Source organism: Mustela erminea, chromosome 8, assembly GCF_009829155.1.
Source record: "Mustela erminea isolate mMusErm1 chromosome 8, mMusErm1.Pri, whole genome shotgun sequence".
Lineage (NCBI taxonomy): Eukaryota > Metazoa > Chordata > Mammalia > Carnivora > Mustelidae > Mustela > Mustela erminea.
The window spans coordinates 46488777-46513235 of NC_045621.1; the positions used below are offsets into that span (position 1 = coordinate 46488777).

Consider the following 24459-nt stretch of genomic DNA (forward strand, 5'->3'; position numbering starts at 1 on the left):
ATTCAAATGAATGCCAATAAAATGTATTAAGGGAGAGTACACATGGTCAATGTATTGTTATCAAATTAAATGGTGACCATCAAGATGACTAACATGACGCCCACACCAGGTCTGGGACAACAGATCTTGCTGGTCTCTAGCAGTATCTGAGGAACTTTAGCGTATCTGGTAAAACAGCCTACTAGGGATATCACTTCTAAAATGTCTGACTTTAACGGGCACCTGGGTGGCTCAGTGGGTTAAGGCCTCTGCCTTCGGCTCGGGTCATGATCCCGGGGTCCTGGGATTGAGCCCTGGGTCGGGCTCTCTGCTCAGCAGAGAGCCTGCCTCCCCCTCTCTCTCCACCTGCTTCTCTGCCTGCTTGTGATCTCTGTCAAATAAATAAATAAAACCTTAAAAAAAAATCCTTTAAAATGTGACTTTAAAAATACAAAAGAAAAACTTACTTTAGCATAAAATAACTTGTGTAATCAATTTTTAAAACGTCACAGAAATGAAAAGAGTTTCATTTTCTTGGTTTTCAAATGTTGAGTGTTGTGGTGCTTTTATAACTTAAGGGAAAAGGCCTTTTGACACACTGATGCTCTCTGGCTATTTTTCCACTTGGCCAAAAACTTTTCAATATGCATGCTGGACCTCTTGCCACTGTAGCTTGACAACTAAGAACTCAGTTGTGTGCCGTTTCTTCCAAGAGTTTGGTTATTTCTTAATAGTTAAGGGGAAAAGGCTTCCTATGATCACTAGCCCTGTGGGGATTAATGTATGCTGCAGGCCTCATCAAATGTTAAGTATCACCCGGTACTTCAAGAAGTGTTTTCTCTGCTCAGACCCTTTTGATAAATGGAAAAGTTTCAGGTGGAAAGCATTAGTGGAGACTCTAGCTCATCCACTTGGGACTGCTCCTAAGTCATCCAAGCGGACAGTGTAATCGCTTAAACCCTGTTCAAGTCACAGCATCCTAGACAGGACTAGAAGGGCATGAAGGTCCTTCAGAACAGGACCTGAGCGAAGCCCTCCACCATCTGAGATGTTAGCAGTGTGCCCAATTCTCAACTCCTTGCCCATTTGTGTCACCAACTACAGCTGTCACGCATCCCATTGGTAGAAGCTAGTCTTCCTGTTTAGAACACCCCATTCCGGCAAAACTCTTACTCATCCTCTTAATGCAGTTCAAAACTACCTTCTTTGTAAAAACTTTGTAACAGGTAATTAGCACCTCCTCCTTCATACCTCCATACTTTGTACATATTCCCACTGCTGCACTCAAAACACTGTAACCTAATTATTTTACAGGTGAATCCCCCATACTAGACCATACACTGCTTAAGGAAAAGAAAAAGGTCTATATCCTCTTTACGTTTCCATCCCTAGAATCCTTGTTGAGTGCTCGGCACACAATTCGCAATGTATGTTCCCGGGAGAAGGGCAGTTATGAGGCCAAAGTCAGACAATCAGATGCCCCAAACAAGAAAACCAAGGGAAGCACACACACAACTTGACGATTCAAGAAGACATCTCCCATCAGGCCGGGGAGATGTCAGCCTGGCCCACGGGGGAGGGCCCTGCGACAGCCACCGGCTGGGGCCCACCGCACCTTAGGGGTGCTTGCTTTATGCACCTGACGTCAACTCGGTGGGAGGAAATGAGATGAACCCACGAACAGGGCCCGGCACACACAAGGACTTAATGGAAGTTACCGGGAAGTTTAGTCCTCACTGTAAGGAATTTAAGTGGCTTTCAAATGCTGTCCCTCAAGACTTGAAGGGGCGCTGCTCCGTGTCCTAGCGTCAAAGTCTTAGGACAGGCTGCCTGCCGGCTGGTGTTTGCCACCCAGAACACCGGGAGCTCCAAAAACAGGGCCTTCTTTACCAAACCCCTTTTCCGACTCCTGTACAGCACACTCCTTCCACACTCAACGAGGTTAGCTCGGAGGCGCTTCTCGTTCTAAAGCGTCAAACCCTAACCCAGGCGGCAGGTCTGAGTCCACAGACCGACACCGCTCTTACTCTGTCGTGCGGCACTGCCGGCCGCCGCAGACAAAATCCCAAGTGTGCCGTGCCCTGCCGTAATCCCTAAGGGCCAAGAGGTGACGGTCCCGCGGAGGACACCAAGCCACGGGGACGGCCACTCCCTGGAGGCCTCAGTGCGCTCCCCTGCCCACAAGCAGGGCTCCGTGAAAGCCACACGGAGAGGCTTTTCCTGTGGTCTCACAGGGACCCAAACCCTTTCACTTTCCGAGGCGATGCCCGGAACACCTAACCCCTTCTCCAGCGACGCCCTCTCGGTGCCCCCAGGGACCACCCCCCCACACGCCATCGCCCATCAGAGCCTCGGAAACTGTTTACGCTCAGTCAGGGGTCTTCCACAAGCGCTCCCCGATCGAGGCATTTGCATCGTGCCGCTGCGGGCCTGCAGGCCGCCGGGAGAAAGGACACCCCGGCCGGTGCAGCTCCGTGGCTGTCCCGAAGCCACGTCGCCGCGGTGGGCTCAGGGACACTCCCCGGTCTCACCTCGCGACCTGCCCGCAAGGAGACCGCGAGAGGCCGCGCCCGCCCCGCCCTCCCCCCGGGGCACAGGCCCCAGCCCGGGCGCAAGAAGGCCACGTCCCCGGGGACGGACGCCCAACTCGATGGTCCGCGCACAGCCCCGCCGGATCACGTGACCCCCAGCTGCCAATAGGGGCAAAACCCCCACACCATCGAGACGACGGCGGCCCGGGGCTAGAGCAGCCCCGTCCGACTGCTCGCCGTACCCTCCGCAACCCGGCTCCGGGGCTCCCAGCTCGGTGCTGCCGCCACCTTCCTGGAGGAGAGGGCCGGAGGCGAAGGCTCCCGGCCCGTGGTCGCTCCGCACTCTTATTCTGACCTCTCCTACCCCGTCCACTTCTCCTCAGCGGTCACTTAGCTCCTTGTAAAGAAACACCCTTCATCCCACTCTACGTACCCACAAGGCAGACTCACATTACCTGTTCCACTCTTATCAGCGTAAGGAAACCAAGCTCATAAGGTAGGAACTGTGGCGAAACAGGGACAAGCCGCCATCTTGGTAAAGGAGAAGAGGCTACGCTTGACCTCCCCCCCCACCCCCAGCCTCTATATGGCCAACTGCCGTGGGAGGGGCACGGCGCCTGCGCAGAGGCGGAAAACGCGGACAGGCCTGCGCCTGCGCACTCGAAAGCCGGCATATGGGGGAGGGGAGGAAGGCCAGGTTGCGTCGAGTCGAGGAAAGCATTGGCAAGGGGGCGGGCCGACGTGATGACGCCATCCGCGCACCGGGCGGAACAGGGCGGAGCGCGAGCGTCCGTCGGGCACTGGGCGGGTCCGCGGCGCGATCGGTAGGCGCCGGTTCATCTGCTTGTCCGCGGGGAGTTTTTGCGGTGAGTCCCCGCCGTGGCGGGGGGCGCGAGCTGCAGGCCGACGCAGAAGGGGCGTGTGTCCGCTGGCCGCGGGCGGTCAGCAGGCTGCGGGAGCGCGCGGGCGGGGCGGCTTGTTTGGTGTGGGGGAGGGGCGGCGGGCCCGGGGTCCCCGGCCCTCCTCCTCCTCCGCGGGGTCCGCGGTTCCCAGGGCCCTCACGGCTGGACGTGTCCCGGAAGAACCCGAGCCACCCCCCTTCCGTCCCTGGGCGGTTTCCGTGGGGCCGTCTCGGCGCTGGGCCCGGGGCGCCCACCCGGCGCTGGCGGTCGTGGTTGGGGAGGGAAAGCCCAGGTTGCGGCCTGTGAGGCGTACGGTCGTCTCCCCGATCTGGCCCTTCCACCCCACCATCCTCTGGTGGAGAGGAGCCCTCACACGTCCTTGCCGTCTTGGTGAGCTCCCAAGGCTCTTCCTGGTCGCAGACGAAGCAGGGGAGAGGAGGAGGCGGCGGCCCCTGCCCGGTGCACCGCTGGGCCCGGAAGGATGGGGGTGGCGGCCACCATTCCCATGAAGGCCTGACGGAAAGCTGACCTGTGGCTGCCTTTGCTCTCAGGAAAGTCCCCGCTTGGTGGCCGGAGGACCCAAAAGACCTGGCCGCCTTTTACCTTTTTGGCTCATTTTTGTCAGTACCAGTCCCTTATCGTGTCTGTCCTCCCGCCACACGTAGAGCTGAAGTTGCAGTTCAAACTGCTGGGTCTTTGTCACCTTTGGTCTTGCCCCAAATCCTTCTTTCTGTTTGAAACCCAGCTTCCCCACCTTCTTTGTTTTTTCTTGTGTAGTCCCTTCTCTGTTGTTCAGGATTCGGCCCAGAATAGGTTGCCTCTGGCTGGATTAGGTGCGCGCTGGATGTCGGCCCTTATTGTTCCTTCTGGTAGCTATCTACTAGATTGTTGCTCTTTGAGGGGCAGGAGATGGGCGAGTCTTGTCACCCTTACCCTGTGTCTGGCACAGTGACTAGCACATAGTGGGTTGTCAGATGTTTCTTGAACAGTCTAAATCATTGTAGTGTAGAGGTCCCGAAGACTGTTTCCTAGTGTTTGTGATTTGAGGTTCATTAGTTTCCGTTTTGGTAACTGCCACTCAAACTTTCTTTATACCACCCATATCCTAACTTACAATGTGTACTGCTCTGTCAGATCTTGGCACTCAGCTGTGAAGGTGATCCTGATGCTTTTCCCCATTTTCCACTTGGATCTCTCACCTGGCACAGCACTCCAGGGTAAAGAACAAGGGCTTCTCAATCAGATCACATTTGCATTGACTGCCTTTGCACTAGCAGGGTGACCTAGAGAAATGGGAAGGAAAGGGGGTAAGACGGTCCTCTGTCATAATTCATAAATGTGATTCAGGTCCCCTTTTATACCCAACTCCTTATACCCAAAGACAGAAACTGTTGAAAAAGAAAAAGGTGTTTTTTATTTTTTTCCCAGAGAGAAGGGGACATCAGAACTCATTCGGCAGCAGAATTGGGTTGAAGCCATTTTATATTCTGTATTTATACCACTTTGTGTTAATGGTCATGTATGTCACTATAGAAGATACATTTGATTGTGGGGTGTGCTGTCCAAGTAGCCATTGAGGAGGTTGTGTTGTATAGTGTATGTATCTTCTTAAAATCCAAAGAATCTGAATGCCGAGTGTCTCAAGAGCCCTGGATTAGGGATTATGGACATTTGGGGTCTCGTACAGCAGGGTCATTTTGTGTGGGGGTAATGTATGTAAATAGAAGATTAACATGTTTGTAATTGGTAGTGAGGGGCAATCCACTAGTGTAAATACCACTAGCAAAATAAATTTATATGTATTGCCAAGAATCTAATTTTATCCATCTGTTTTTCATCTTTTGTTTTGGAAAAGTTGCGTTGTTCTATGAGAATTGCTCTGTGGAAGAAGGAAGCCACGTTCAAGTAAAGACAAATGTTTAAACAATTGCTAGCATCTAGGATGAGCACTACCGGAAAGAGCAAAATTTTTATTTGACCACAGTGAGTTTGGGGAATCCAAATGGACTGCAGTTATGGTTTAAATTAATCAACAGTAATTAGCATCTTGTGTTGTAGGATCAAGGCTTTCTCACTGAAAACCAGGTGCTTCAAAAAGTTCCACTTTCCTCTTTCAATTTTCATTTTATGTTAGTTAGCAAATAACTTATATTGTTCCAAAATCGTAGTGGATCCCAATTATATTTCAGGAAAAAAACTGAATATAAAATATCATATTTCAAGAAAAACTTGCTAAATTAAAGAATTCATAGCCTGTTCCAATAATTGTATTCCCCATTATTCTATACATGTGCATCCAGATAGGTCTCCCTGCCTTCCCTCCAGCAGGAAACTGATAGGAAGCAGTGAAAGTTCCCCTTCTCTCCTAAGGAACATCTTCTGTCCTGTTGAACAGGATAAGGTGAACACAGGTAGGCTCGAGGTACAGCATCCTCACGGTGTTCAGATGAAGTTGGTCAGAACCCAAGCAGGGGTCCAGGACTCACTGAGAAGAAGCAAGTCTGTTCAGGAGAGACCTCCATGACAATCTTATGTCCTATTGGGCTGGTTTGAAATAAGATACATGTGATAACTTTTAAGGCAAGTTCCCACTTTTACTTTTCCATGTAAACTTGGAAGGTCACATTATCCAGTCCTTTAAGAAAAAACCCACATTAGGATTCCATCTGGGATTGGACCATGTTTATATACTAATTCAGGAGAAATAAAAATGATTTGATTTACCTAGGCCCTATTTTTTCTAAATTTGTTCTTACATGCTTGGTTGCTTTTTGTTTTAATTCTGTTGTAAATGACATTTCACCCCTATTTCCATTCCTTTATATTCATTACTAGTACAGGAGGGAATTATTTTGTGTCTGGCTTGTATCCAGCCAGCTTACTAAATTACTTAATTCTAGATTTTTTTTAAGATTTATTTATTTGGGTGAGGGGAGGGGCCGAGAGAATCTTGAGCAGACTTGCTGCTGAGCACAGAGCTGGAAGTGAGGTTTGGTCCCCGCCCCCCCACCCTGAGATCATGATCTGAGTTGAAATCAAGAGTTGGAGGCTCAACTGACTCAGCCACCCAGGCGACGCTAGAGTTTTTGTTTAACTGAACCATTTGTGTTCGGTGTATTCATTCTTATTGGTGAAAAAGCTTTTGTTTTGTTTTTTTTTTCATTTTGTTGTTTCACTGAATTTCATGGTGAGATTACAATATGAGGATCTTGTTTGGATCTTAATTCAAATGAACAACCACAAAATGAGACAGAGAATTAAGCGTTTTTTAAAAACAATTACAGTGGTAATGGGCCTCCCTTCCTAATTAGTGATTATAATTTAAATAGATTTAGTATTCCATTGTTGAGAGAGTAACATTTGCCTGTTACTCTCAGGGTAATGAGAGTAACATTGGTGTTCGGGAATACCCTGGGTTTTATTTAAGCAGTTTCCTTAGTGTTTTTTATTATAGGTGGTTGCTAAATTTTATCATATGTCTCTTCAGCATCTATTCATATAGGATTATCTCCTTTAATTTGTTGTAACAGCTTTATGTAGATAGATACTTTTGGTATATTTCTGGAACCTAATTGCTAACAAATTATTTCATTGAGAATTTTTGCAGTTTATATTCATGAGTGAGATTGACATACAACTATCTAGCCGCTTTCTTAGGTTTCTCTCTGGGTTTGTTGTTAAAAGTTGTAGTTTCTTCATAAAATGAATTGGAGTGCTTTCCCTTTTTCTGTACTGGCCTAAGTGACATGGGTGTTACCTGTTCAGGGTTGGATGGAATGCAGCTCTAATTCTCCCTGCTTTTGGTCCCTTCTTCATTGGTAGATTTTATTCAGCTGTTCAGTGGTATTTGTTCTCGTCAGGTTTTCCAGTTCTTGGTTCCATTTTGGTAATTTACAGTGTCTGGGAAGTCGTCCATTTCTTCCAGATCTTCAAATCTGTGGCCATCTTGATACATGGAGTCTCCTGAGTCTATGTTTACCTTCTTTTCTGTATTGGCCCCCACTCCCTGCCCCCCGCCCCTAAATGGTACTTGTGAAGAAATTTGTTTCAAAGAACTAGCTTTTGGATCTATTTATTTTTCTACTGAGTTACTTCATTTTTCAATACTGTAAGAACAAATATATCTTCTGTATTCTTTAATGAATATCAAAAACTGAAATTCTCATCAGAGTCTTGAAGCTTTTACGATGTCCCACAGATCTGCTTTTGTCTTCTTTCCATTGGTAGCTAGATAGCTTGAGATTTTGCTTTTGTCACCCTCATTTATCCAAAGGTTATCCAGAGTGTTCCAAATAATTGGGGTTGTATTTTATCCCTCCGCCAGTTCTAACAGATCACAAGTTGAAAATATCAGTTGTAAAAATCTATTTTGAAATTTGCTTAAATTTTCTTTATAATAGTTACTTGATTTTTTTCACTAATTGCTTTTCTTTATTAACTCAAGATTCTGTGTCTGTTAATTATAGCTTATTGGTTGTGTCACACATTCCTCTACCCTTGCCCATATTCTGTTTACTGAATCTGTAGTTTGGAGGAATGCTTGCTATTAAAGTCTTGGGTTTGATTTGTATTTTTATCAAGTTCACGTAGTATATTTCCTAGTCTTTGCTTTATGTATTTATCTACTGTAATGCTTTGTATATGCAAGTTTAAGAATGTTATATCTTCCCTATATTTTATCACGGTCCCATTTTTACCTTAAATTTCACTTGGACTGATACTGTTGTCTGTTCTTTCTTTGTGTTTGACCAGTCCGGTAACTTTAATCCTGTCCTTTTGTTTTTAGCATTTTTGTTACTTTATTAAACATATCCATCCACTTAATGATTGATTTTATTATTTTTCCTCGTTTCTTTTCCATAATTTTGTTGGCTTGATCAAATTGCTGTTCCATATCTGTCTCTTTATTTGGAAGTTTGCTTTTTTTTTTATGGTTACCTTTTCTTTTATAGACATGTTTAATTTCTATATTTGAAAAAAAGATGTCTGCTGCTGCTTCTGCCCCTTCACCTCTCCCTTTGGAATGCTCTCACTCTCGCTGCCAACTCAGAGGTTTTGCTGAGGTAGTTTAATACTAATCCTTATATTATTAATAGAATTTTTCTAGGATATCCCTTCTGTTCGAGAGACCTTAATTCACTCCAGACAGTTGGTTAATGTGTGGACTCTGATCTTTGTTCTTCTAAGGAAAATTTTTTTCTAATATTCTTTTCCTCCCTCTGTCCCTTCTTCACTTAATGAGAACTCTTTCTGTTAACAAGGTAGTTGGCCTAGATTGTTCCTCCAAGTCTTTTACCCATGATCATCATCTTTGTATTTTTGCCTGTGCATTAAGAATTCTTACATTTGGTCTTCCCAGTCACAGTTTGAGTCTCAGCTGTGGCTGTTTGTTCAATTGAGCTACCAATGTCTGAGTTTGAAAATCATAGTTTTTAGGTCCAGCTTTCTTTTCCTTCTTTCTTTCTTTCTTTCTTTCTTTTTTTTTTTTTCTTTTGAGATTTTATATATTTGAAAGGGAGAAAGAGAGAGAGCACAAGTGGTAAAGTGGGGCAGAGGGAGAGGGAAAAGATTACTACTCCCCACTGAGTCAGGAGCCTGATGTGGTAGGCTCCATCCCAGGACCTTGAAATTGAAAACATGATGACCTGAGCTGAAGGCAGACACTTCACCAGCTGAGCCACCCAGGCGCCCCCAGTTTTATTTCTTTTAAATAGTGTACCTGCGTCTTCATTCTAGTGATACTATTTTTTGGCGTCAAATTATTGCCTTCCGGGGCGCCTGGTGGCTCAGTTGTTGACTGTCTGCCTTCGGCTCACGTCATGATTCTGGGGTCCTGGGATCAGGCCCCGTTTCTGGCTCCCTGTTTGGCGGGGGCGAGAGGGGTGCTTCTTCCTCCCCACTCCCCCGCTTGTGTTCCCTCTCTTACTATGTGTGTGTGTGTCTCTCTCTCAAATAAATAAATAAAACCTTTTAAAAAAAATTATTGCCTTCCTCCTCCTGCAGCTTGCCTATTTAACTCTTTTTGAAGAAGGGAGATGTGTTCACTGGAGTCCTTATGCTCGGGACCTCTGTTCTCCAAGCTTTTCCAGGATCCACTGTATTCCTTTCCTTGCCAAAAGGTTCTTCAGCATTCATCTCTTGCTTCTGTTCTTGCTTAACAGTCCTACTTTCCTTTAAGTTTGCCTGAATTCTCCACCTATGCTTGGAGGTTTCCATACCTCCTCAGTCAGTGGTCTTCCCTTTTAGCCCAGGCCTGAACAGACACCCCCTTCTCAGCAGTGGTGGTGGCAACAGTTTGCGAGGCTGCACATGAGTCCACAGCCCTCTTCTGCCTCTCTTCTTGTTCCTGCCAGATAGTGAGAGTAAGACTTCCAGTGGGCCACTAGAAGGAGAACCAAGACTCTAATGCAAATCCTACAGCTGCCAGCCTTCATTAACCAAACCACACATGGGAGTGCGGGAGCCTCATGTCTTCAGAGGTGGTTGGGAACAGTTACATTCAGAAAGGAAAAAGGGTGTGCTGTTTTCAGAAATGTTAAGGTTTGGGGGATGGGGAGACAAGAACAGAAAAGAAACTTTCTACTAAGTTTCTAAACTCCAGAGGGAGTCAAATCTGACTGCATTCATATCTCTTGACTTTGTTACCAAAGGTTAGCCAGTTCCAGACTCCATGTTCCCCAAAGTTTCAAGTCTTAAAATTCATTTTAAAATTGCAGATGTCTTTAGAACTGTTACTCTCCTCAAGCACTCCAGTGTGTTCAGTCCTTTACCCTTTACTTATAAATGTTGTTCTGTATGCTCCATTGTCAAAAACTAGTTCTCAGGATTTCAAGGAACCTTCAATAGCAAATAGTACTCTACAAGCACCCTTTCCTTGTAGACAGGTTTCAAAGAGAGAAAGAAAAATCATAATTCAAGAGGTCATGAGCATTTGTGTTTTTCTCCTATTGTGTCCCTGGTGCTTCACATATAATCAGTACTAAAGTTAGTTTGGATATTATTGGAAATATGAAATGTTTGTATGTATGCATATGTATATATGGCTGATTTAATTGATCTAATTTTTTATATTTAATTTATAATGAGATAATCTCATTTTTATAATTTGATGCAATTGACAAGGTGAGTGAAACATAAGGTGTTTATCCTTTGTGTGTAGGTCTTTACATGTCAATTCATGCTACATCAAATGTGTATATACATATAAACATACACTTTTTTTTTTTTTTAACAGATCAAGGAAACTTCACTGAAGATGTCTAAGGTAAGAGATCTTCTCATTTCTCTACAGTACAAGGAGAAACTGCTTTGTGTTTTCAGGCTGTTTATACTCAAGACTTATATGACTAATTTTTAGTATAACTGATATATTTGATTCATTGAGATAGTTCTGATTTGACATTTTAAAAGCTTTGAGCTTTCTTTTTTCAGATTTACAATTTCTTGTTTCTAAATGGATGAGTAACAATCCATTTAACCTACTTTGCATCATTCCCAGCAGACCAATCAAATAATTTAAAATTCCAAATAATTTATCATTATGAATTTTGTAGGGTTCTTACACTTGATAAATTGGCATATATGAGCTCTGGAAAATTAGCACAGAGCCCTGAAATAAATTAGTTCTAAAAGGCATACTGAGAAAAGCAGAACTTGTGGCTAAAATTGCAAGATTATTACTTTCCTTTGCTTTTGGAGTGTTTGGGTATTCATTACTATCTGATGCATAATCATCGTACTAATTTTTGCTTTTTTAAAGTATATATATTTTAATTTGTGAGAACTAATGATACCTTTGTCACAGGTTTGGTTATATCTTAAAAGTAACTGATAAGGTGTTTTGTTTTTTTGTTTTTGTTTTTGTTTTTGTTTTGTAATATCTTATTTTAGCAACAGCCAACTCAGTTTATAAATCCAGAAACTCCTGGCTATGTCGGATTTGCAAATCTTCCCAATCAAGTTCACCGAAAATCAGTGAAAAAGGGTTTTGAGTTCACACTCATGGTGGTCGGTAAGAAACTAGCTTATATCTTCAAGCTTATTAAATAAGTGGATATTTCCCCTTCCCAAACTTTAGGGTTTAATAGTGTGGCCTATAAAGTCAAAAGAAAGATTCCTTTATTGTCAGAATCCAGTAACTGGGAATTTGAAAAAACAATTCTTCAGAAAATTTTGTTGAAGAGTAAAATTCTAATATTTCTGTCATTTTCTTGTTTGTATGTGGTAAAAGTGCCAGTGACCCTCCAAAATGGCCACAGTGACTCTTGCCTCCTGGTGTTCGTGATACTTTCTACCCCTTCCCCATTATGTAGGGCTTACCCATGTAGCCAGTAGGATATGGCAGAAATGAAGGTGTGTGATTTTGAGACTGGGTCATAAAAGAGATTTCAGCTTGCACCTTATCTTCTCTTGAATCACTCACTCTGGGGGATGCCAGTCACTGTGTTAGGAGGACTGGCCAGCAGCCTTATAGAGAAGTCCCCCAAAGCAGGGAGCTGAGATCTGCCATTAGCTGAGTGTAAACTGCTCTAGACCTTCCTGAACAAAGTTATAAACAAGCCCTGTGGGATCAAGCTGATTGACAAATAAGCTGTTGTCAGGATAAAAGCCATCATTCATTAAAGAAGGATGTCAAAATCCAGTTTACAATGTAACATTTAAAATTGCTAGCATCCAATAAAAAGTTAATGTTTATGCAAAGAAACAAAACGATGTAGCACATAACCAGGAGAGAAATCAGGTAATAGAAACAGAAATGACAGAGGTGATAGAATTCGTGAACAAGAACTTTTACTATTTTATTTATTTTTTTAAGATTTTATTTATTAATTTGAGAGAGAGAGAACATGAGAGGGGGAAGATCAGAGGGAGAAGCAAACTCCCTGCTGAGCAGGGAGCCTGATGCAGGACTCAATCCAGGGACTCCAGGATCATGACGTGAGCTGAAGGCAGTCACTTAACCAACTGAGCCACCCAGGCACCCAAAAACTTTTACTATTTTAAATATGCTTTTGGAACTTAAAGGAGAATATAAATGAAATAAAGATAACCAAAAGCACTTAACAAAAGAACTAGAGATTTTAAGAAAATAACAACATTTGAGACGGAAATTTTTCTGACGTATGTAACAGTGAATTGAATATATCAGACACCAAGTAGAATATATATAAAGAAAACAACACTAAGGCACACAATAACAGTTGGTGAAAAGCAGTTATAAACAGAAAAATCTTCCAAGGAATGAGGTGGATGGTGGGAAACAGGCACATTGCATACAGAGGATGGAAGGGTAAAAGGACCACTGGTTTAGCAGGAATAACATAAGCCATAGGAAATGATAGTTTAAAATACTGAAAGAATAAAACCATGAGCCTGGAATTCTGATGGAGACTTTAAAAAAATGAAATACAGGGTTGCCTGGGTGGCTCAGTGGGTTAAGCCTCTGCCTTCAGCTCAGGTCATGATCTCAGGGTCCTGGGATCAAGTCCCGCATCGGGCTCTCTGCTAGGCAGGGAGCCTGCTTCCTCCTCCCTCTCTCTCTCTGCTTGCCTCTCTGCCTACTTGTGATATCTCTCTGTCAAATAAATAAAATCTTTAAAAAAAAAAAAAAAAGGAAATACAGACATTTTTAGGTAAAAACTGAGAGAATTTATCACTATCAGACCTACACCAGAAGAAAGATTTTTTTTTAAAGATTTTATTTATTTATCGGACAGATAGAGATCACAAGTAGGCAGAGGCAGGCAGAGAGAGAGAGGAGGAAGCAGGCTCCCCGCAGAGCGGAGAGCCTGATGCAGGGCTTGATCCCAGGACCCTGGGATCATGACCTGAGCTGAAGGCAGAGGCTTTAACCCACTGAGCCACCCAGGCACCCCAAGGAAGATGATTATTAAACGGGATTTTTCAGGGTAACAGAAAAGGTAGAGCACTAGAAATGGCAGTTGTGTTGGTAAACAAACACTTTTTTTGGTTTTTCATTTCTTTCAATGATAATTGCCTTTATAGCGAAGTTAATCAGGTATGACGTTGGAGTATGATGAACCAGAGTAGCAAGGGACAGGAGGGTGTGTAGAGGGGCTGCTGTAACACATTGACCTCATGGAATATTCTGTGAGAGAGGGATGCTAAGTTAACATTGCTTGTTGTCAACTCTGGAGCAGCCATTAGAAGAGGAAAACAAGGGCTTGACTAAAAGCAAATAGGTTTGATAAACTAGAACACAAGAACCTGTTTAATCCAAAAGAAGGCAGATAAAGAGGAGATGAGACAGATGGAGAGAGGGCAGCTCTCTGGCCGAAGGGGCACAGCCATGACCGTGACAGGTGAGAGACCGGCAGGATGAGCCTGAACAACCAGAACAGAAAATCTTCATGCAGAACCCAACCATGAGAAACCTCACGTGGTTCTACCAATACCAGACAGCAGACTTCAGGTCTACTACCTGGATGTTCCCAGACACCAAAAAGTAGGTATCAGAAAGATGCAGGGGATAGTGGAAAACAATGTCTTAACTGTATGTGCACTTAATAACAAAGCTCAGTGAGGTATGGTGCAGAATCAGGAAAAAGATAATTTGTGAGAGTGGGTTTTTAACATTCTGCACAGTAATTTTTGAAACAAAATCAGTAATGTTTCAGAATATTAAAATAATGCTATCAACCAGTGTGACCTAACTGACATTCAGAGCACTGTGCTGAGGGACTGCAAGGTAACACATTCTCTCCAAGGGCACATGGAACTTTCTCACAAATGCTAGTCTATTATTTTTTTTGTTTTTTAAGATTTTGTTTATTTATTTGACAGAGAGCACTAGCAAGAGGAGTGGCAGAGGGAGAGGGAGAAGCAGACTCCCCGAAAGCAGGAAGCCAGATGTGGGGCTCACCCCAGGACTCTGAGATCATGACCTGAGCTGAAGGCAGAAACTTAATGACTGAGCTCCCCAGGCGCCCTCCCAAAGATACTCTTTATGGCGAGAGTATTTTGGTAGGCCAGCATTACCCCGTAATCAGTAATGAGAAAAGTACAGACTAACTCTTAATGAGCGTAGACCCAAACATCTCAGTGAAGTTAAGGCAAGTCCATCAATACATAAAAATGCTCATTAACACAGTCACTTTTGCTACAGTACAATGTATATGTGCTCTTTAAAAATCACCATGTTAGGGGCGCCTGGGTGGCCCAGTCATTAAGCGTCTGCCTTTGGCTCAGGTCATGGTCCCGGGGTCCTGGGATCAAACTCTGCATCGGGCTCCCTGCTCAGTAGGAAGCCTTCTCCCTCTCCCATTCCTTCTGCTTCTGTTCCCTCTTTTGCTGTGTCTCTTTCAAATAAATTTAAAAAAACAACAACACACCATGTTATACAGTGATGCCATTGAAATCATAGGCTCCTAAAGAAAACAGGGGTACAAGACTCAAAACCCTATTTCGGTGGCATATTTGGAAGAGAGTGAGGAATGTAATCAGGATGGCTTTTACATGTTAGTTGGTTAAAATACTATCTGATGTCAGATGTAGTCACTATGGGTTGACTAGTCCCTGAAGTTTGTCAAAGTGGGCATCAGGAAATGGTGGAAGGAGGGCTGTATGAAAATGGATGGCGAGCTGTGCCAAGAGGACTGAGTGGCCGTGCCCCACGATACCATTTTACTGAGGTTGCTGGGAGCTTTGGGGGTACATGTTGGGAGTAAACTTTCATGGCTTGATTTTACTGGGTGTGGTTGTCTGTGTTCAACTAGTTTAACAACAGTGAAATTACACATAAACAGATGCAAAGTTTATATTACGTCAAAATTGTTCCCAAATATACCAGTTGTATTGGAACAAATTCTCAACTTCAGGGCTCATGTTATGGCAAAGCTGACTGTATATCCTAACCAATGGGGCTTATCACAGGAGTGTGTGGTTTAACATTGGAAAATCAGTCCTCATGGTTCTGAATGGGAAATGCATGCCGTCACCTAAAACATGCGGTTGTAACAATTTCAAACCCTTTAAAGGTTTTAAAAATTAGTAAGCTAGGGCTTCTGGGTTGCTCAGTTGATTAAGCAGCTGTCTTCAGCTCAGGTCATGATCCCAGAGTCCTGGGATCAAGTCCTGCATCGGGCTCCCAGCTCCATGGGGAGTCTGCTTCTTCCTCTGACCTCCCCTCTCATTCTCTCTCACTCTTTCTCTCAAATGAATAAATAAGATCTTGAAAAATACTAGTAAGCAAGAAGTAAAAGGAAGTTTTTTCAACTTAAGGGTATATACTAAAAACCTATAGTTAGTGTTAGTCTTTCTCATGAAGAAAGAAAATAAAACATGCTTAATTACAAGTGAAAAGATTTGAGTATGTTAAAAACTAAGGAATTCCAAAACTACTAAGTCTAATAAGTCATTTTTATCAAGATTGCAGGTTCTGATCAGTACACAAAAATCAACTTGATTTCTCTGGATTACCAACAGATAATTTTAAAATGACTTTTAAAAGACAATCAAAAACAACAGTAATAAAAACATTTCAAAATACAATGTCATTTGCCGTAATACAAGAAATTGTATGGGTGAGCCCACGACTGTGTCCTGCTGCCCGCAGAGTGATCCACAGAGTCAACACAGTGCCCGTCAGGGTAACACCAAGCTTGTGTAAGGTAGAAATGAACAGTCTGATTGTGAAGTGTAAACATAAGTGCAGAGGCCCTAGAATAGACCGAATCACGTAGAGGACTCTTACTATCTGATTTCGAGATGTATCAGCAGGAACTGTGAAGTGTGGTAAATGTAGACATTCAAATCTAGCGAAGAGAATAACAGCCCAAAGTAGACCCACATACACGTGGTCAGCTGATTCTTGTCAAAGGTGCCAAGGTGATACAAAGGCGGAAAGGTTGATCATTTTGGAGATAGTGCTGTAAACAAGTAGGTGGTCATGTGGCAGACAGGGACTGTGCACCCCTCCTTCACACTGTACCCCATAGTCACTAACCGTACAGCTGTAAGGAGTCTAGAAGAAGATGGACAAGAAAATTTTCTTGACTTTGGAGTAAGTAGATTGCTTAGAATGTGAAGAATATTAGTCACAAAATAAGTAAGTTGTACTTCATTAAAAATTTTACTTTCTTCTAAAGACACCAACAAGAAAAAAAGGCCGTAAACTGAGAAAGCGTTCACAGCACTACATACGAGGTAGGACTTGTATCCAGAACATAAACCTGTATAGCTCAGGAAGAAGACACACTCCCCAGTTACAAAAAGGACCACGGGATTGGAACAGACATTTCATAGGATACACTGAATGGCCAGGACCCACAGCATCCTCCTTGGTCATCAGGAAGATGTGCACACTGACCCACAAGACGCCCCCGTACTCCCTGGAGTGGCTGAAATTTTCCAAGTCTGGCCGGCTAGGTGTTACCAACGATATGGACAACTGCTGCCCTCCTAACGGCTGATGAGAATAAAAAGTGACACAACCGCTTTGGAAACTAGTTTTGTGCTTTTGCAGTTATACACATACCATGTAACTTGACCGTTCCCAACCTCCGTGGTCACCTGGGAGCAATGTGATGGCATGTCTGCAGAGACACTTTATGGGTGTGCAGAGGCACTTTTCCTGCAGTAGCCCAGACTGGACGTGATGCAGGTGTCCAGCAGGAGGGTGGGTCAGCACATGGTGATGTGTCCATATGTCCATATAAGGGTGAATTCCTAGGCGGTACAAAGAGCAGACTATTGCAACAACATGGATTCATCTCCAGAGCAAATCGTGCTGAGCAAAAGCAAAGCAGCCAGACACAAAAAGGCTAGCTGTACAGTCCTTCGAAGTTCTAGAATAATTTTCTGAAGGGACAGAAAACAGCTTGGTGTATGCCTGCAGTAATGCTAGACAGGTAGAGCTGACACTGACTTAAGCAAAGGAGCTCTGGTGGTACAGAGATCCTCTTTGTCTTGGGTGGAGTTTATCTGAGTGTGTACTTTGTCAAACCCGTCAGCACAGTTGAGATGAGTGTAGGGAACTATTGAACTGAGATGTATATAAGTTACACCTCAGTGACGTGGGTTTGAAAGAAGGCAGGTAGTTAGGGGGTTAAGGGTGAGATGGATAGTGAATAACAGCTAGAAACTTAACCACGAGAACCCTCAACTTTAAATGGTAACTATTAGCAGCTTAAGAAAAATGGTATACACATATCCCCTGCTTTCTGAAAGTTCATGTTAGGTCTTGTATGAAAGACGTGCTGTTCTGCCCATTTTCATCAACTGGAAGACAAACAGAAGAGCTTGGCGTTGGTTTTGCGGCGAGCTGTGACAGACCGCATGCCCTTGGAGCGCCTTCCCACTCTCAGCATCATGGTGTCCAGCCGCCAGAGTCCTGAACTGCGAGCATCTGGGCTTCACCTTGATTGATTATGCACATCTGTTAAGGTGTATTCTAAGCTATCAAAAGCCTGAGGCATGATTTTGGGGGGGCCTAGGAATGTAAAAAAATGTTCCCATACCAGTTAGTGGTATTTGCTTTTTTGCTTTCTGCTGTTTGGGCTTAGGAACACGACTTTTGGGTGGAGGGAAAACCCGTATTGGGAAAAGCCAGTGTACCTAACTTGTAAGTCAGACTGTTGAAAAGGCATTATTTTTAAAACTGGCTTCTTTCTTTCTTTTCTTTTCTTTTTTTTTTTTTTTTAAGATTTTATCACAAGCAGGCAGAGAGTGGAGGAAGCAGGCCCCCTGCGGAGCAAAGAGCCCAGTGCGGGGCTCGATCGCAGGACTCTGGGATCATGACCTGAGCCGAAGGCAGAGGCTTTAACCCACTGAGCCACCCAGGTGCCCCAAAACTGTGGCTTATTTCTAAGGAAATAAATTTTACAAAACGATCACATGCAAAAGAAAAACTACAAATGTTGGGGCACACGGGTGGTGCAATTGATCAAGCATCAGACTCTTGGTTTCAGCTCTGGTCGCGATCTCAGGATCATGAGATCAAGCCTGGCATCAGGCTCCGGGCTCACTTCAGATTCTCTGCCTCTGCCCCCGCCCCCCACTTGCACACCCTCTCTCTGTCAAATAAATAAAATCTTAAAAAAGAAAAAGAACTTCAGATGTTTGGGTGGCAATCTGCAGGAAATTTTAAAATTACAAGTATGTTCTTTTTTTTTTTTAATTTTATTTATATATGTGAGAGAGAGAGAGATTGCAAGTAGGCAGAGAGACAGGCAGAGTGGGGGAAGCAGGCTTTTTTCCTGGCAGAGAGCCCGATTCGGGGCTCAATCCCAGGACCCTGAGATTGTGACCTGGGCCAAAGGCAGAGGCTTAACCCACTGAGCCACCCCGGTGCCCTGACAAGTATGTTCTTTAAAGATCCCAAGGACAGAGGCAAGGTGGCAGGCAGGTTGCTTGTGAGGGACCTTGATGCTGCTGAAGTCTGGTCAGCTGGTCACATAGTTGGTGATAGTTTATATCAAGTGTCTAGCTTCCCACCATGATGATGTGAGGTGGGTGTTGGCTCCATTCACAAGAAATGCGAGATTAAAAATATAAAGCTTATTGCCAAAATACATTACCTGGTAGAACCATAGGTTAGTTAATGTGACCAAATTCACGAGTGGGTTACAGAGTGAACACTCGGAGAACTTGGGAACTAAGCTAAGAAGATGGAAACTCCCTTCTGGCGAAAATACACTGGCGTCATTGTAGGTTCATGGGTTCTGAAAATGCACACTCGTGTTCAGGGGCCTCCTACCTCAGGGCATGTGCGTGTGGGACAGTGGCCGCTCCAAGCTGCATGGGGCCCTCCTGAGCATCCTTTTCCTATGAAATAGCACCTCTTTGTGCGGCTCTCCACTCTGAGGACCACTTAGGATGCTGCCCTTCAGGGACCCTCTAAAATGGCCATGTTGCTCAGTGTTTGAGAAAGTACTGTCTTGTGCTAGTTAAAATTGAAAAGTAAACGTGAAGGGGACCAGCCCCCCAGGTTAGAGAGCTTCTTGTTTTTGTTTTTTGTTTTCCTGGTATTCCTGGGTTGGCCTAAATTTGGGGGGTGGGGGAGTTTAGAAGCTCCTGGGACCCTGTGCCCTTCGGGATTGCAGAAGGCTGTTGTGAAATGTTGCTCACCTCCATCACCCGCGTGTATCTTCATGTGGTGACGCCACCTTGTGCCCAGTGCTATGTATTTCTCCCTAGTGGGTAAAAACATGAGCCGTTTTGTAAACCTGGAGTACCTCCCATCCAGTCAGCCTTTGCTGTCACCACTCGCACAGGACTGCTAGCTCAGGTTGCTGAGCCTGGTGCATCTTGTGCTGTGGGGCTTCCACTGTACATCTCCTCTTGAGTTCTTTTGCCTTTCACGTAAAGGCACCTGAGAAGCTCCTGTGGGATAGAGACGCTGGTGAAGGTGGAATCAAAAAGCTAGTCATTCAACAGAGATTTCAGCTCCAAAGCATCATGTTCTGAGTTCACAAGTTGGTTATTTATAGATGTTGCCTGAAAGCCATTCCAAGTGAAGATACTTCTACCCTTTAAGTGAAGGTTTATAAGTTAGAGTCAGCCATTGGAATACTAGCTGTTTTCTTTCAAAGAAGCTGTCTCTACTCCGACAGTCGGCTGAGAGGTCTTCTGTGTCGCAGTCCCCTTCAGCTTCATTACCCACAGCTGTCATCACTTTGTTGGTGACAAAGTGACTTTGCTTACTTGTCCTCTCCCCCACTGGACTGCCAGGCTTCATGGGAGCAGGGATTTAGCTGTATCCCAGAGCCTGGACCTGTGCCAGGCACACAAAAGGACTGAGCACTTATTGGTAAAAATTCTCTCATTATGTGATAAAAATGTAAGGGGACATGGGTTAGGCAGTTTAAAAGGGTAATTTGGTGTGCTCATATAGTTGTACCTGTTGAACCTGTAATTCTGGTTTTGTCTTTTTAACATTCCTTTCCATATATGAAAATTGCAGTCTAGTTAAAGTCCAGTTCTAATTGTGTATGTTTACACATTTCAAATTCATTCTTCATTTTCCTGGAAATAATGATTTTTAAAATAATGATTTTTAAAATAGATGTGTGCCCCTTGCACATGCTGTGCAGGACTGAGCAGAGGGAGGTTCAGACCAAGGAGCCCTGGGCACAGTCAGGCACTTGGTTCAGAAGGACTTTTCTGGGCAGAACTCAGCCTTAGTTGATGGCGTGCACGGAGACAGTAGAATCTGCAGGTGCCTCCTTAGGTTGTAACACTTAACTTTAGCTGTCTTGCATCCTCCTGGAAATTAAGTTTCAAATACTGTACACTACAAATATTACAGAACTCAAAACATCCTGAATTCAAGTATGATAGTAGTTGAGGAAGAATTCCTAACTCATTACATGCTCAAGTGAGTATGTGTTGTCTTAATTGGTCCTGTCACACTCAACAGTGTGGAGTGGGAAGGTTGCCTGACTGCACGGAATGTGTGACAGCAGGAAAGGGGGAGCGGTGGCCTGCTCCTGCCTTGGTGGCAGGAGGGAGAGATTGCGGGCTCCATTGTGGTCTCAGGCATGTGTTCTGTCTGTCCCACAGCTGGGCAAGCCAGAGTGCTGTTGACACTGTTGAATAGATTTGTTCAGTTGCCTGAAAATGTGGTTGCTTTGACAGCAAAAATCATAACTGGAAACCTAATCTGCATTTTATTTATCCAAAAAAAAAAAAAAAACTCCACTTCTAAAGTCCATCCCACACATTTTGTGAAGAACTAAGAGTGTGTTTCTGATCTTACCATGTGGGAATTCTGGAGACTCGAAGACCTCGATTCAGATCAAGGCCCTGATTTCAAATAAATGGCAATTCTTGATTAGGTCTTTGTCTCCTAGGATACGAAATACACATCTTTTCCCATCAAGGCCCTGCTCTGGATAGCTCTCCAAGTCCAGAGGCATCCGTTTCCCCATCAATGAAATGGGGAGAGTCATACCAAAGTGATAGTGGTCAAATGGAGTACAGATGAGGATGCATGTGTGGTACTGAACCCCGTGCCACATCAACTCAGTAGATTACCTGTGTTGTGCGGCCTGTGTCCTGACAAGTGTTTTCATTTTCATTGAAAGGTGAATCGGGTCTTGGAAAATCAACTCTCATAAACAGCCTGTTCCTCACTGACCTTTACCCAGAAAGAATCATCCCCGGAGCTGCAGGTATGGAAGCCCCGTGTGCTGTAGCTGGAGTTCTCTGCATGGGAGCTGTGGAGAGCACGGGAATGGTCATTTTGCCTCAGCCTTGTGGGTTGGTTCTGCTTTAAACACAAGCGCCGTGTTATTTTTGTTGGGAAAGGTGCTGCCGCTGTTGGCCTTGGTCTTGATTTTAGACAGTATGAATCCACAGGCCCAGCCTCTCCACGTGTGTTCCCTTTTACTGTAGAAGGATAAGGAATAGTTTCTGCCTGCAATACATGTTTGAGGGTCACGGGGAAGTGTTCTGTCACGAAGAGAGTTCTCTGAGTAGCTGACCACTGTGGGAATAGGGTGTGCCCTCCTAGTGTGTTGTCGGAGCGTGGTGGGTTAGTGCACCCCATCGGAGCCTAGGACCCAGGCCGCCACACTCGGACCTAGAGCCCTCTTGTAAGTATCTCTGAATTCAGTTTTCAACAGTCATATATTGTTCTCTTTGCATGAGCAACAGAAGTCATAATTTTCAATATTGCCATTTTAATCCTCCTGAGCTGCTATTTGATCTTAGCTGCCAGGTGTCCTTGCCAGCTTGGGGCTCACTTTACACAGTGAGGTAAAGTGAGGTAAAACACCTTGTGTTACCTCTGAAAACCTTCCTCCAAGAGGGGTAATGAAGTTCTGAGTCATTTATTAATAAGAAACTAACAGGTCATCTTTCCTCTTTGAAAACTGGGTTGATTTTTAGGCACATTTTCTCATTAAGCTTGTTTTTCTAGAGAAAATTGAAAGAACTGTCCAGATTGAGGCTTCGACTGTGGAGATCGAGGAGCGAGGGGTCAAGCTACGCCTGACAGTGGTGGACACGCCCGGCTATGGGGACGCCATCAACTGCAGGGATTGGTACGCCACTCGGGGACATGGCTCCAGAAGTGCTTAGGGTTATTTGAATGCATTCACATTTAAAGTGATCAGGTGGTGATTGGGTTTGAGGTAGCTGTGTCTAATGAAGAGGTGGGACAGTTCAACGTGCGCTGATGATAACACTTTAAATGAGAACTCTCACAAAGAAAAAATTATTTTTCCTATAAGAGCTAACCATTCATCAACTGCTCATATAAAGGAAACCCCCAGATCTGAATGAACCCTGGCCAGTGGAGAGGACTCTGATGTAGTCCTTCCTCTTAGAGACATGATCCTCAGCCTTGTGGCACAGGAGGACAGCCGCAGACAGAAGGGCACTCAGCCTCATACCCTGCGGTGAGGCCTGCGTTACGGTGGAAGCAGTGGGCTCCTGTATTGCGCGGTGTAAAGCATGGGTGTGCCAGCACTGAGGGGGAAGGGAGAGGCTCTCCCATCCCTTTCCTTCCTCGGGAGTCGTGCCCTGCTCTGTGTTGCTCCTTGTATCCTACGGCAGTGGTTCATGTTGTCACACCTGCCCCATCCTCTGTGCACTCACAGTCCTTGTGTGATCTGGCAGCCCTCTGTTCAGCCACCTCAGGTGTTTTCACCGCTTCTCTTCAGGCCTTGACACACACACACACACACACACACACCCCGGCACTTGGGGGAAATTAAGCTTGGCACACTTTCCAAAAACCTCCCTCTTGCCAAATGTAGGAGCCTGTTTTCCAGTCCCATCTGTTGAGTGAGTTATCAAATTACATTTGGTAGGAGACAGGAGACAGAAAAAAACTGGTTTTGTCTTTGAAGTTAGGAGCTGCCTGCCTTTTGTATCCCATTGTTACCGCTATTTATGTTTCTCACAGTTTTAAGACCATCATCTCCTACATCGATGAGCAGTTTGAACGGTACCTGCACGACGAGAGTGGCTTGAACAGACGGCACATCATTGATAATAGAGTGCACTGCTGCTTTTACTTTATCTCGCCCTTTGGACACGGGTAAGTGGACTGCTTACTGTAGAAACCAACAAGTCCTTGGACTTCCCTTTCTGCTTGGTGGGTTGACAGCTTCCCGTAAGTTGTGTATTTTAATACAAGAAGTGAGAGATAATTTTGAGAGAAAAGAAATGTGTGGTCTCCCTGTTCTTCCCCTGAATTCGTGACAGTCTCACTCCTTTCAGACTTAAGCCTTTAGACGTCGCATTTATGAAAGCAATACACAATAAGGTGAACATCGTGCCTGTCATTGCCAAAGCTGACACGCTCACCCTGAAGGAACGGGAGCGCTTGAAGAAGAGGGTATGTGTCTCATACTGAGGGTAGCTGAGGGCCAGGAGCCTGGGGAAGAGTGGATGTGTGTCGGAGATATGGGGGAGCAGGTGGGGAGTCTGATGGTTTTTAAGGAACACTGAACACCTGTAGATTTTTAATATTCTCACTGTTGTCAAGTTCTTATTCTCTGTAATTCCCCTTACATGAAAAGCCTTCAGTGAGTAGAAGGGACGCCATGTGCTAGGTGAGTGATGTGGGCGTGGAAGTATGATCGTCTCTGTGAAGTTGTTAGTTGATCTAAACGTTTTACTACAAACCGTCCGGTTAGGAATAAGTTTTAATTGTAATCTGTTATTGTGACTGTTTAAAAGGCCTCTGTTTTGGCCATTAAGAGGTTGCCTTGCACTTGTCCATTCACCAGCCCAAGTGCCCCTGGTCTCCCAGCAGCCGTGTGCTGGTTGTTCGTCTCTGGTGCCTTTTTCTGTGTTATCCTAAAAGCGTCTTCGTGGATTCTTTGGTATATATTTTTTAATTATTTGCCTGTTTTCTATTTGTATGCTCATTAAGAAAGTCTAAACTCATATACTGAATTCTACAAATAAAAGTTCTTTCTTTCTTTATTTTTTTGAGAGAGAGAGTGTAAGCAGGGGTGTGGGTGGGGACAGAGGGAGGGAGACCGAGAATGGCAAGCAGGCCCCACACCCAGCATGGAGCCTAACACGGAGCCTAACTCAGTATCACAACCCTGAGATCATGACTTGAGCCGAAA

General features: G+C 44.5%; 2 protein-coding genes across 5 annotated transcripts in view; one reads left to right on the forward strand and one right to left on the reverse strand.

The window, feature by feature from the left end:
* The window catches only part of HDLBP (high density lipoprotein binding protein), a 72772-nt gene extending 69666 nt beyond the window's left edge, over positions 1 to 3106 (reverse strand). Inside the window, exon 1 of the mRNA XM_032355463.1 lies at positions 2966 to 3106. The gene's annotated coding sequence lies outside the window, so the exon portion shown is untranslated. The remainder of the gene's footprint in view (positions 1 to 2965) is intronic.
* The window catches only part of SEPTIN2 (septin 2), a 33867-nt gene continuing 12151 nt past the window's right edge, over positions 2744 to 24459 (forward strand). Inside the window, exons 1-9 of one of the 4 annotated variants that reach the window (XM_032355470.1) lie at positions 3290 to 3376; positions 5268 to 5395; positions 5713 to 5823; positions 10647 to 10676; positions 11303 to 11423; positions 21457 to 21543; positions 22293 to 22416; positions 23283 to 23417; positions 23600 to 23717. In XM_032355470.1, the coding sequence (XP_032211361.1) occupies positions 10668 to 10676; positions 11303 to 11423; positions 21457 to 21543; positions 22293 to 22416; positions 23283 to 23417; positions 23600 to 23717 (594 nt within the window). In that variant the 5' untranslated portion in view covers positions 3290 to 3376; positions 5268 to 5395; positions 5713 to 5823; positions 10647 to 10667. Of the gene's footprint in view, positions 3007 to 3258; positions 3377 to 5267; positions 5396 to 5712; positions 5824 to 10646; positions 10677 to 11302; positions 11424 to 21456; positions 21544 to 22292; positions 22417 to 23282; positions 23418 to 23599; positions 23718 to 24459 lie in introns of those variants that run through there. The other 3 variants (XM_032355471.1, XM_032355472.1, XM_032355469.1) reach the window with 3 other exon arrangements.